This window comes from Genypterus blacodes, unplaced genomic scaffold (assembly GCF_046128005.1).
Source record: "Genypterus blacodes isolate CSIRO-AG114 ecotype Tasmania unplaced genomic scaffold, CSIRO-AGI_Gbla_v1 ptg000154l_1, whole genome shotgun sequence".
NCBI lineage: Eukaryota > Metazoa > Chordata > Actinopteri > Ophidiiformes > Ophidiidae > Genypterus > Genypterus blacodes.
This window is the reverse complement of record NW_027466956.1, coordinates 2,099,560-2,111,789: the sequence shown is the minus strand read 5'-3', so window position 1 is coordinate 2,111,789 and position 12,230 is coordinate 2,099,560. Positions and strand designations below refer to the sequence as shown.

The window sequence follows — 12,230 nt, the reverse complement described above, 5'->3', positions numbered from 1 at the left end:
TTATTCCGCTTTCTTTCTCCCCCCCCCCCATCCATACCAATACTGTTGTCTCCAGTAGTATCAATCAAACACACACACGCACACAAACACACAAACACACACACACACACACACACACACACACACACACACACACACACATTTAGGGTCCATCACACACGTATATAAAGGGAAATGCCCTCCAGAAACACACATATACAGAACACTTGTGATGGTGTGTGCCCTACAGACCTTTTCACTTGATGAATGAGATGTAGCCTTGAGTGCACACACACACACACACACATACACACACAATCTCACAGTTTCACCTGCAGCTCTGTACAAAGTCATTAACACTTTTAATAAATGAAATCTCCTCAATAAAAAGAATAAGAAGCAGTAGACATATTAACACGAGAAATGTGATAAAACTGCTCTTCCATTGTGCTGTTATCACACTCCCATAATGCATTGGGAGACAGGGATTGGCCCCAGTGTTTGGACGTTTGACACTCTGCTTATCAGTGTCTGGGGCTCTCGTTTTAAAAACTCAAAAGCCGCCATTGCTGTGGGATTTGGGTGCAAACAGAAGAGATTTGGGGGGTTTTAGTGCAGCACAGTTGACTTTATGAACAAGTCAGACAGATAGAGAGTGAATGCTTGGGAGAGAGAAAAAGAGTTAAAAGCCAAGACAGATGTATGGATGGGACTGACCATACAGGAACAACTTTACAATGCTTGGATAACAAAATAACATAAAACAAAGCCAGAATTGTTGTACGTTCCTTCTGGTTGTCATCATTTAGTCCATGTACCAAGCAAACTCTGTCAGCAGACACTGGATCACACTTGAAGTCAATGTGTGGAATGATGTAATGATGTGAGGAAGACATGCTTCCATCAGACAGCTCAACAAGAGAATGGAGCTTATATTGAGCTCATTCAACCAGATGCAGACATGCTTCAATGTGTGCTTCTGAAGAAGAAGTGTTAGGTGATGTTACCTCCTCATAGCATTAATTTGATTTGTGTAGTTTGCTTGGTGTTAACATGCAACCCTCCTCTTCTTGACTTCTTGATCAATAATTAGATCTATAGATTGCAGTATCTGTGACATTGTTTGTCCACACTCTAGGGTTATTGCTGTGTTCCAGACAATTGTACCAATAGGGGAAACAAAGCAGATCACACCATGTACTGTAGGCACAAGGAGGCTTCCTGGAGGAGACCTGAGACTATCCAAAAACAATATAAATAGGGCAAAAGGGGCAGTGTTATGGCTGGTTGCCATGGCGGTGGAGGACAGAGACATGCTGGAGAAGAGCTTCTTTTAAAGCTTGCCCCTGGATGTTTCCAATGAACCTGAATAAGGGAGAAAGAAAACAGGAGACAGGAAACAGACACCACTAGGGTGTAAGTAAAGGGCATAACAACATCTAAGAACACTGTAAGCAGAATAGGGGAACAGACAAGCAGAGGGATGTGTGTGTGGAACAAATGACATGAGTGTTATTGGTCTTAATTGATGACATCACTTTGTCCCATATCATAGTCTCTTTCCAGAAAGGAAATCATTTTGGAATCCTGGTTATGTTTGATTGGTAAGGTGTCTGCAAAGGTTTCTTGGCAAAGGAAGGAGAAAGTAAGTTTAGATGGTGATGTGTTGAAGGTTTTACCTGGAAGGCTCTCACCAGTTGCCTTCCTTGGAGAATGATGTTGAACAGACCCTGAATTCAAGTCAGTCTCTATGTAGAAAACAGAACCTTTTATTATTTTTGATTTTTATATTCCATAATCTGGGTCTTCTAATTTTTTTGTTTTTTTGCTTATTACTGTACATAAACACATCAAACAAACAGCAAGGCTAGCAGGTAGACACCTGTACCATTAGATTTTACATGTGGAACTCATTCATTGGTCATTTTTAAATAAATGAACATTAAATGAAGTTTCATCAATAACATTCAGCATCAATAATAGTCTTAGACTTAACCCTCTGTTACAATCTGTACCAAAACTGATCTTCATAGGTAAAAGGAAAGGATTTATGAGTCATTTACTGCCAAGTGTCACCACACGGCCTTAGCTATGCCAAACCTCTCCGAAATAGCTCAAATCCCAAGACCTGCATTTCTTACTTCTCATGGTAAGGCAGTGATCCCACAATGCTGTGCAAGGCCCGTCTGAGGGGGCTGTGGTGACATTATTTCTTCTCAGGGACCTTGTGGCGCAACACAACAGGTGATTGGGGCATGTGATAGCAGTTTGAAAGCTTAGAAGGTTTTCTATTGGATGAAATACACGACAATCAACTCAGTTTGGACGGCAGATAGGTATCTTCATGTGTAGTGATGTGGCCACTTTTTCACATAACCACAAGCACCAGGGTTTTAACTCTCAATCAGGATTGTGGACATATTGCATTCTTTGATTCTTATTTAGGACACTTTCAGCACTTTCCAGACAGTAAGATTGCTAATCTATTCTACTCTGGTTGGGAAAAATGTAACTCCATGATGAAATTGAAATGCCCACTTTGTTTAGTAAAAAGTGAGCAGCCGGTTGAATGCATCATTGCAATTTATGTATTATTTATTTACTTCACTGTTTGCTTTGAGTGCCCATCTAGTAAATTATGTTTTAGTGATGAATTAATATGTTCAGTTTTTTTTTATTATTAAGGTCTTCTTCCGGGCAGTATATGCTGAAACAGAGGTGGTGGGTACTTTATTTAAGTAATAATCACAGCAGACATGAAATTGTGGCTTTTCACCGGATATTTGCACAGCGGTGATTGTGAGGTCAGGGTTTTGATGTTGGAGTTGTTAGATTCCTTTATTGATTACATTGTGTGGCATTGTCCCAGCCAAGGCAGAAGGAATTGTCTTGTGTCTTTTCTACGTCTGTTACCTACCCCCAGCTCCACGTGACTTGATATGAAGGGCCAGCTAAATGAGTCCCCACAGGCCATAAACTGCACAAAAGGCCACTGGTCATATGCACATGCTACAACAGGTAACTACAACAAAATTGACCAACGTCAAAACAGGGAACAGTGATGGAGGGTTTTAAGAACTGACACTGTGTGTGTGTGTGTGTGTGTGTGTGTGTGTGTGTGTGTGTGTGTGTGTTGGGGGGAGTGTGTGTGTGTGTGTGTGTGTGTGTGTGGGGGGGGGGGGGGGGGGGGGGGGGGGCTGTGTGTGTGCTGGCCCTGGAAAGCCCTGACGCACTGTACATTTCCGCTGAACCAACATTGTGACATGAGCTCAGCAGCCTGATTTAAGCCTGTGTGTGTGTGTGTGTGTGTGTGTGTGTGTATGTTTGTGTGTGTGTGTGTGTGTGTGTGTGTGTGTGTGTGTGTGTGTGTCTCATACCTGTCCCACTATCTCCACCAGCTTAAGTCTATGATTTCATGTTCCAACCTCAGCGTCTGTGAGTGTGTGTGTGTGTGTGTGTGTGTGTGTGTGTGTGTGTGTGTGTGTGTGTGTGTTTGTGTGTGTTTGTGTGTGTGTGTGTGTACCCAGAATGCACCTGACCAACACTCATCACTCCTGAGAGAGCTAGAGAGAGATTTAGTTGTGTGAAAGAGTGAGCGATAGAACAGGTGATGAATGACAAGAAAGTGACACACACACTACTGTGGCATCAGTTGGATTATGTGTGAGTGTGTGTTGGGTTTTTGCTTTAAAATGTCAGTAAATCGATGAAGCTTTAGTGATTTGGCAAAGTATATGTGGGTGTATGTGTGTGCGTGTGTGTGTGTCTATGTATTGATCTAGGTGGTGGATGTCTTACATTCTGTCACTCTCAGGGAGGCTAAACCCACAAACACACACGTGCACACACCGAGCCACAAGTTCTTCAGTGTCCAGTGATTTAGGGTGTGTTTGCCCTCTCTCACTTTCTCTGCCTCACATACACACACAGTAGAAATGCTGATCTCTAGCATGTGTTCTTGTGTTTAATGAGGAGTTTCTTCTTCTTCTTCCTCAAACTTTTAAGGATGACTTGTACATGTGTGTCTTCTTCAACACACCTTCCATTTTGCCGTTCTTGCACATACGCATTCGTAAGCTTATTGCTGCACACAGTTAGGCCACAGAATGTATGGATGGAGCAACTTTGTGTGTGTTTGTGTGTTTTTTTCTTTCTCTCTTGTCCAGATCATGTGATTGCTTTCACTGGTCTGTGTTTTATTTTTGCCTAATAAATCACCATCAGCACCAGGCTGACACACACATATACAAACAAACAAACACACACACATGCACGCACACACACATGCATGCACACACTTAACACCCACACACAAACACAAACACAAACAGTGCCAAACAGTTAATAATAGACTGTTCATTTGTCATCCTCTGAGCTGTTGACAAGGAAAGTGTCTTGGATATGATGTGTGTGTATGCGTGCGTGCGTGCGTGCGTGCGTGCGTGCGTGCTTGCGTGCGTGCATGCTTGCGTGCGTGCGTGCGTGAGTGAGTGCGTGCGTGCGCATTTGTGTGTGTGTGTGTGTGTGTGTGTGTGTGTGTGTGTGTGTGTGTGTGTGCGTGCGTGCGTGTGTGCGTGCGTGCGTGTGTGTGTGTGTGCATTCATACTGACAATAGAGATTTGTCCCCATTCATCTGACTGATAACACACTAGTGCTATCAACTGGAGACTAGTGTTATCCGTTGGACACAGACACACACACACACATCTACACACACATAATAGGCTTGCGGACACAAACAAGACACAGTTTAGAACAGGAAACATTTGTGAAAGGACACACACACACAGTAAATACAACACATGCAGACAAAAAAGCTGAGGTACAGATTTAAACATTCAAAGGAACAAGTTCCTGTTCCTCCTGTAGAAGTTAGTCGGTGGAAGTATGTTTTTGTTGACGTTTGAATCATTACTGGATTAAAGTTTTGGCCTGATCAGTATTCCAGCAAGTAGACTGGCCGCTATAAGGAAAGTGACTCAAACCTACTGTATGTACTGTTTACATGCAGAGGGATCTGATGGTATCTGGAATCAATTTCTAACCCTAAAATTGAATGGAATTACCATAAACAGGCTAAAAGAAAGTAGCGTTCATATCATTTTAGCTGTATTTTACAAAGCAATGTCATTCTGTGAGGATTTTTTGTATTAATGGGCCAGAATCCTATAGCTTATGGTAATGCGTTGGTGTCAGTGTGTGTTTTGTTAAGGGTTTCAGTGTTTAAGATATTCTCCATTTAGGAAGGAAGGTTTTGTCAAGTTTCCTGTGCTTATGTCTTTCACTTTTCACTTCCCTCTGTGGCTCTAGCAGGCTGATGCCCTGTGAATCGTTAGCAGCACTGTAATTATGCAATATCAAACTTGTAATATTACCCCACTTAGCTAATGTTTAATGCTGTTATTAATTTTGAACCCCCCGAGCAAACATCAATTTATTAGATTAGTACTTTGCAAAGTCACATGGAGGTTTTGTACTCTTTAGAGTGGTGTGTGTGCGAGAATAATTTTTGAGCCATTGAAAGTGTGTGTGCGGTTTTAAAATGTAGCCTTGTTAATGGGAGTGTGATTCAGAGACAGAAAAGTTGATTATCTGGATTTCAGGTTTTTCCTTTGTTTTTTAGAAAGAGGTTATTGCTTTCATTTAACATTCTCTCATAAGGCGGAGAAGTTGACAGTAAGTAATCACAGCAAGGACAAGCAAAGAAAGACACACGGTGACCTCTCACATCGCAAGATTTTGCACTATAGTGTTTCGTCACAAACATGGTTTATAATACTAGAAAAAAATCACAAGTTTACAGAAAATGTTTGGGTTTAAGTACAGCAGCTAAAGCGTTACGTTATATCCTTTAAACTGGAACAAAGCAGCATTAGGCACATTATCTGCCTGTTATGGTGCATCTGTGAAAAATACACTACACAACAAAAATATTTCTATTTTTAATATTTTTATTATCCAGTGACATCTTGTCGTTCCTGAATGTCAAAGCTGGACCACATTTCACTCTACACCAATGTGCTCTTCCACAATGTTGTGTATGATAATGTTCTTAACGTGTTGTTGCAGTAATTGTATGAATGTATAATTTCCTATCTGTGTTCCTCTGTGTAATTAGCTTTACTGCTGTCTTTATGTAAAGCAGTTCTGCCAAGTTTTAATTGATTAAAAGTCGGCGTGTTATTGCAAGAGAGAACAATGTAGATCCAATTAGCACTGTAACGTGTAAACATGAACGCCAACTCCCATGGTGCACTGGGGCCTCTGTGTGTGTGTGTGTGTGTGTACGCGCATGTGCATGTGCCTGTGTGTGTGCACACATCAGTCTCATTTCTTAATCATTACTTTCTGCTCCGGATGAGACTTCATGAGGGCACTAAATTGCCTTAAAGGGATTTCTTATTAAAGGGATTACGCCTGTGTAATCCGCATTGTCCCAGCGAACCCCAAAAAACCTCAGTAGACAAGCATAAACGTGCACAGTTTTGCAGTTACCCGACAAACAAAACCTTTCACAATTGCATAGACACTGTAGCAAATGTTGCATGATGATATTGGCAATTTTACATGTATGTATGTATATATGTGTGTGTGTCCATACAGGTAGAAAGGAAATTAGTACATTGATTCAAAATGTTCTTCCTATCTTTCCCTAACTTCTTTCTTTCTTATTTTCCTTATTCCATCCTCTGTGTCTTTTGGCATTAATTCTTTAATCTTTACAACAGTCATATTTCCTTCGCTAAATGGATGGAATGGTCACATGCAAATCTAGATATTCTGACCCCAGTATTTACAAAGAAACCCCCTATTGGTACAGCAAGGGATCCTGCACAAACAGTGACGCTATTTTCCAAGCGATGTGATTAGTTAAAAGGCAGTGCTTTATATTTTAGCCCGACTAAGCTTCAACAAATTCTTCAAAGAATTGCTGAGGAGCATTAGTTGCCAGGGTGCCAGAATGTGATCAGAAGTGAGGCAGCTTTGTGACCTTGAAACATCAGACTTAGTTAAACATCTAACTTATTCGATAACTGTACACACCGTTCGGAATCGAAACACATTCTCATTTGCCGAATGAATAACTGGGGAAGCTGCATGAATAAACAAAAACGTTGCACCCCGACTGCCATGAGAGTAATATTGCACTTTAATGCTCTCTTTTGCTGGTGGGGGTACACAGAGTGTCAATCTGGCCACCTGAGTTCAACTCAAACGTCAAATCGAGTCTGAGACCAATATGTATCAGAAATTATGATTCATTGATGATGCACCTCATTGATGACTGGCCAAGCAAAAAGCAAAGAAAGAAGCGGTGGAGGTCAAGTGGCTGAACCGGAAACACCTTCCTATTTCCTATTTGTTTAAAAAAAAAGGGATGTTTTTACATATGTATCGGAGCAAACCACATCCATGTCAGTGTGGTTCCCATGCCAAATCTTCAAATGACTGCACATGTGTATATTTACAAACTTGGTATTTTGTGTTTTGATGCAAATCTGTGTCTATGCAAATTAATAATAGAAAGTATATGTGCTTGTGTGCATGTATGAATTAGCACTCACATTACGTGTTTGGCGCCACTCCTGCTTCTCATCCCCAATTAACAAAGACAAATCCACTTCTATCGCCACTAATGAGAGTGTTTAAGGTGAAGGGACTGTGTATTTATTCAGTAAGAATATGGCTTATTTATTCATTTCCATAAGAAAGAAAATCTGCTGCTGAATTTCCACAGCTGCTGGGGGAGGGATTAGATGGAAGAGGGGAATTAATGTAAAAAGACAATGGAAGCAAGATGAAGCCAAGTGAAGGAAAGATGGGTGAAAATTGGTGGAGGAGGAGTTTGAAGACAGGGTTAGAAGGAAGGATGGAAAAGTCAGACAGTGAATAAAGGAAGTATTGGAATTTAAAGAAAGATGAAAAAGGCAAGAAAAATGAGGAGGTAGAATCTGAATAAAGAGGCATTATAGTAGAAAGTGGTATATGTAGAGGTAAATGGTGAGGAGAGAATTAAGAGAAATAAATGTTTGGGGGAAACAAAGGCATGAAGAGCAAACAAATGAGGAATAAATGAAAGGAAGGCGAATATAGGAGGAATTAGAAGTGTAGACATGTTCTGTGTCGAATATTCCCAAAAGATTTCACAGGTTTTACCCAAACCTAGTCTAAATCCAGATGCGCTCTCTTGCTCCCCCTGTAGGTCGAGTTGACAGGCAGCAGCGTATTCGACTACATCCATCCTGGCGATCACGTGGAAACGGCCGAGCAGCTCGGCATGAAGCTCCCTCCAGGCCGAGGATTGTCTCTCTCCCAGGGGGCTGTCAACGAAGACGGAGCGTCCTCGGCCTCCTCGTCGTCGCACTCAGAGACGCCCGAACCAGGTAGGAAGGCGGGAATAGTGTGTCTGTCTGCGATTAAACAAATTATGCAAAGATAAATGTGTCCTTGGTAGCAAAGATGAGACAACAACTACTACCACTGCTACCACTTCTTCTAGTAGGAATAATAATAATAATGTTATTTGTATAGAACATTTTATGCAAAGATGCATCCCAAGGTGCTTTAACAAAATACGATGAAAATAAAATAAATAAATAGCAAAAATGGAAATAGCAATAGGTGATAGACAAAAACCAAAACCATTAGATAACAATACCAAACTATTGCCAATGATACCCGCAAATGTAGTGCAAATTAAAAGCCATATTAAAAAGAATTGTTGAAATGTGTTGAAACATCCAAGGGGAGGGTGTTCTCTATGTTGATAGTGAGACCAATTTCAGCAACTGGTATCAATGAAAGGATATCATGATAGGTGGAGACTCACCTGCTGGTTGATCACAAAGAGCTGATGAAGCTATATTTATTGAATTTAAGAGCTAAGACTTGATCATTTAAGAAAAATGCGGGAGATGGATTCAAAAGAGTGTTTATCTCAGAGAAAAGGACTTTGGGGTTGTTGTTTTTTTTAGAAATGATCTTCTTGTAAGGATTTATCCTTCTTTTCTGACAACATTATTATCAGAAGTCCAAGGACACATTTAAATTTCCTTTTCCTCCACTTTCTTTAAAGTTTTTATCAATTTTTTATACAACTGAGCAAACGTTGGATGGAGGAAAAGTATTCATTTTATCAATAAAGCTCTAGCATTGTCATCAAGGATTTGCTTTACAGCAACAGTTTCATCACACTGATTTGATGCAAACACAGAAGCATTAAAAAGACAAAGAAATGATCAGAAATAGGAATGTCAGTGATGATTGAGTGATGAGTGAGTGGCAATATCTATTTCAATACCCCTTGTGATGCCCAAATCTAATGTGTGCCCATGGTTGTGGGTTACCCTCTTTACGTGTTGAACAAGACCAAGACAGCCAATCTCTTGTCTAAACAGTTCCATAACCAAAAGCAATGCAAAGCAAAAAGGAGCAAGGACAGGGGAGATAAGGCAAGAGCAAAAATGTATCTAGATGAAGGGATGTAGAGTGAGGAGGGTAAAAACAGAGTGATAGAAGGAGCAAGGGCAAACCAGGAAGAAAAGGGTATCAGGTTAAGTGCCATAGAAGGAAGGAAGAAGAAGGGAAAGAAAAGGTCATGAGAAAAGCAGGGATGGGAGAATGAATAAGGTCAGGAGCAGAAGAGGAGGAAGAGGCAGAATGAGTATGAGCTTGCTGTTTGCACATTTTGGACTAAATAATCACTTTATACTGCCAGTCAGTAAACAACAACAACACAAATGCTTTAGGGTGGAACATTTTCTTTTAAAGTCCAAAAAATAAGCAAAGTTCAAGTGTTATGCTAAAAACAATATTCCCTCAGGATTACAATTGAAAACAGTTAAAGAACCTTCCTCTCATGTTCCATGTTATGCACTGTAAATACTCTACATGAGTGTTCACTAAAAGTTCCCATTCTTTTTTTTTGTATGTTTTTATTGAAGCAAGCATTTGACATGACGCATGCGCAAACAGATATAGGACATTTTGGAGATTGTTTTTTATACAGAAAGAGGGGGGGAAAGGAAAGAGAGATAGAGAAAGGAAAGAAGGTTATATAATTCTTATTATTGTTGTTGTTTAACTTTTTTCGAAGACCCTGAGGTAAAATAGGCACTATGAGGTACTATGAGTACAAGTAGATTGAAAGTTCCCATTCTGTTATAAAAAAAACTTTACAGTACCTCTGGGCAATGTTCCAAGAAGATTTCCCAGTTATGTGTTGAAGGTTTTGAAATGAAAACCTACAGAGAACCTCCTGGGGACCACAACGCTTACACAGACCTGAACTTGTCAGTCACTTATCAAAATATCCCTGAGAATGTTTAAATAAACCTTCCCAGAGCATTCTTGGAGCTTGCTGTCATTCATTAAAAGAAGCTAAATAGGCTTAAATTTGATTCCTAATTTAAATACAATATTCTGTGTTTTACTGTAGCCACATTTTTAGTAAAACTATTAATCAATTTGAATATTCAATAATTGAAAGGTACTTAGATTTAGGAATATTGTTTGTTTTTTCTGATGCGTTTGTTGCCATGTCCCTCTTTGTCACTCTCTCTCTGGTGGAATACATTTTGGGTGTACACAGGTCCATTCGTCATTTCTAAATTTCATTCTGGTTAATTGGTTCTGGCTGGGTTTCGTGCCCTTGCCTCAGGTCTGTGTGTCAATATGAATTATTGATTGATTGGATTGAGTCTAATCAAGTAGGATTGGGCCTGTTTTGAACCTGATCAATCCAAAGACCTCAAGAATCAACATTTGCGATCGCTCCTTCATATTCATACATGATCTTTGGATAAATTAAAATGACTAAGAAGTCGTGCACAAGCACGTCTCTACAGCTCCTCTCCCTCTCTTTTGTTCCATCTCTCCCTGAATATCATTGGGGAGAGTGTCCACCTTTTTGTCTTCTCTCTGTTACTCTCTTTAGTCCAATTACCTTTAGGAGTCACTCAGATATTCATACATCATCCTTTTGTCCCTTTTTGCCGCCTTTATTTCTCTCTATCTCTCGGCAAATTAACATTGGAAACACCAATTCACGTTTGTATATTTCCTCCTTTTGTCTCTCTCTCTCTCCACCCTGTCCCTCCAGACAAGTTGACATTGACGGACGCGTTCTGTATGTCCTCTTATACACTCTCTGTGGGTTGTTACTTGGGGACACACGACTCGTTAGAGGTTTGCAGAAAGTCAAAGAAAAAAAGGAACAAAAAAAACGCAAATGCGGATCTCCAATTAATATAATGCCCCCCTCCCTACCCACCCATCACCACCACCAATCAGGCAAGAATAAATCCATGGCAGATCTAATTACCGTGGCTTCTCCGAAGACCCCAGCCGCCACAAAGCCAATCTTCCCCTCGTTGTTTGAACAGGCTGATGAACTGAGGGACTCGATGGATATCAAGTCATTTTGTTTAATTTATAAATGGATTTTCCCCTAATACTTAAATTATCATCAGAGAGAGAGAGAGAGAGAGAGAGAGAGAGAGAGAGAGAGAGAGAGATGAAGAGTGTTTGGAAGATAAAAATTGTGAACATATGGTGCAATGGATGGATGGATTCTTCACAAAACTAAAATTCTACCTAAATCATGAAAATTAGTGATTGAATTAAAAAATAAACTACTTTTACAATTACTGGAAGAAGGAAAATTCAACTTCAAGTAGATTTGCATTTGAAATGTCATTAAATCAATTTATATAGCATCAAATCACAACAAGTAGAGTTAGTGAAATGCAGTAATAATGCAATGACGAATATGCACAGATAGAGAAGAGAGAGGAGCTCAGTGCATCATGGGAAGTCCCCCAGCAGTCTAGGCCTATAGCAGCATAAATAGGGCTGGTCCAAGGCAAGCCTGGCCGACCCTAACTATAAGCTTTATCAAAAAGGAAAGTTCTAAGCCTACTCTTAAACACAGAGAGGGTGCCCCCCAGACCGAATCTGGAAGATGGTTCCACAAGAGGGAAGCCTGAGATACTAGGTAACACATGTAAGCCTGCATTCTGGAAGCACAGTGTTTTTGGTGTGTAATATGGTACTATGAGCTCTTAAAGGTCCTGACCATTAAGAGCTTTAAAAGTGTAAAAACTGTACCTATGAGATCATCGCATCAACATCACTGAATCCATCCTGGACTCTGCGTCCACACTACTGTGCAATGTTCTCACAACCTTCAATGGTCTTGGCTTCCTGCTGTTTTGGATTTCAATCTATTTGTACTTCAAATTGCCTATTTT

At 40.3% G+C, this 12,230-nt stretch overlaps 1 protein-coding gene across 1 annotated transcript in view; it reads left to right on the top strand.

Moving 5' to 3' along the window:
* npas3 (neuronal PAS domain protein 3) overlaps positions 1-12,230 on the top strand; it is a 250,860-nt gene that overhangs the window by 198,959 nt on the left and 39,671 nt on the right. Inside the window, exon 6 of the mRNA XM_076166053.1 lies at positions 8,183-8,363. Within this exon, the coding sequence (XP_076022168.1) occupies positions 8,183-8,363 (181 nt within the window). The remainder of the gene's footprint in view (positions 1-8,182; positions 8,364-12,230) is intronic.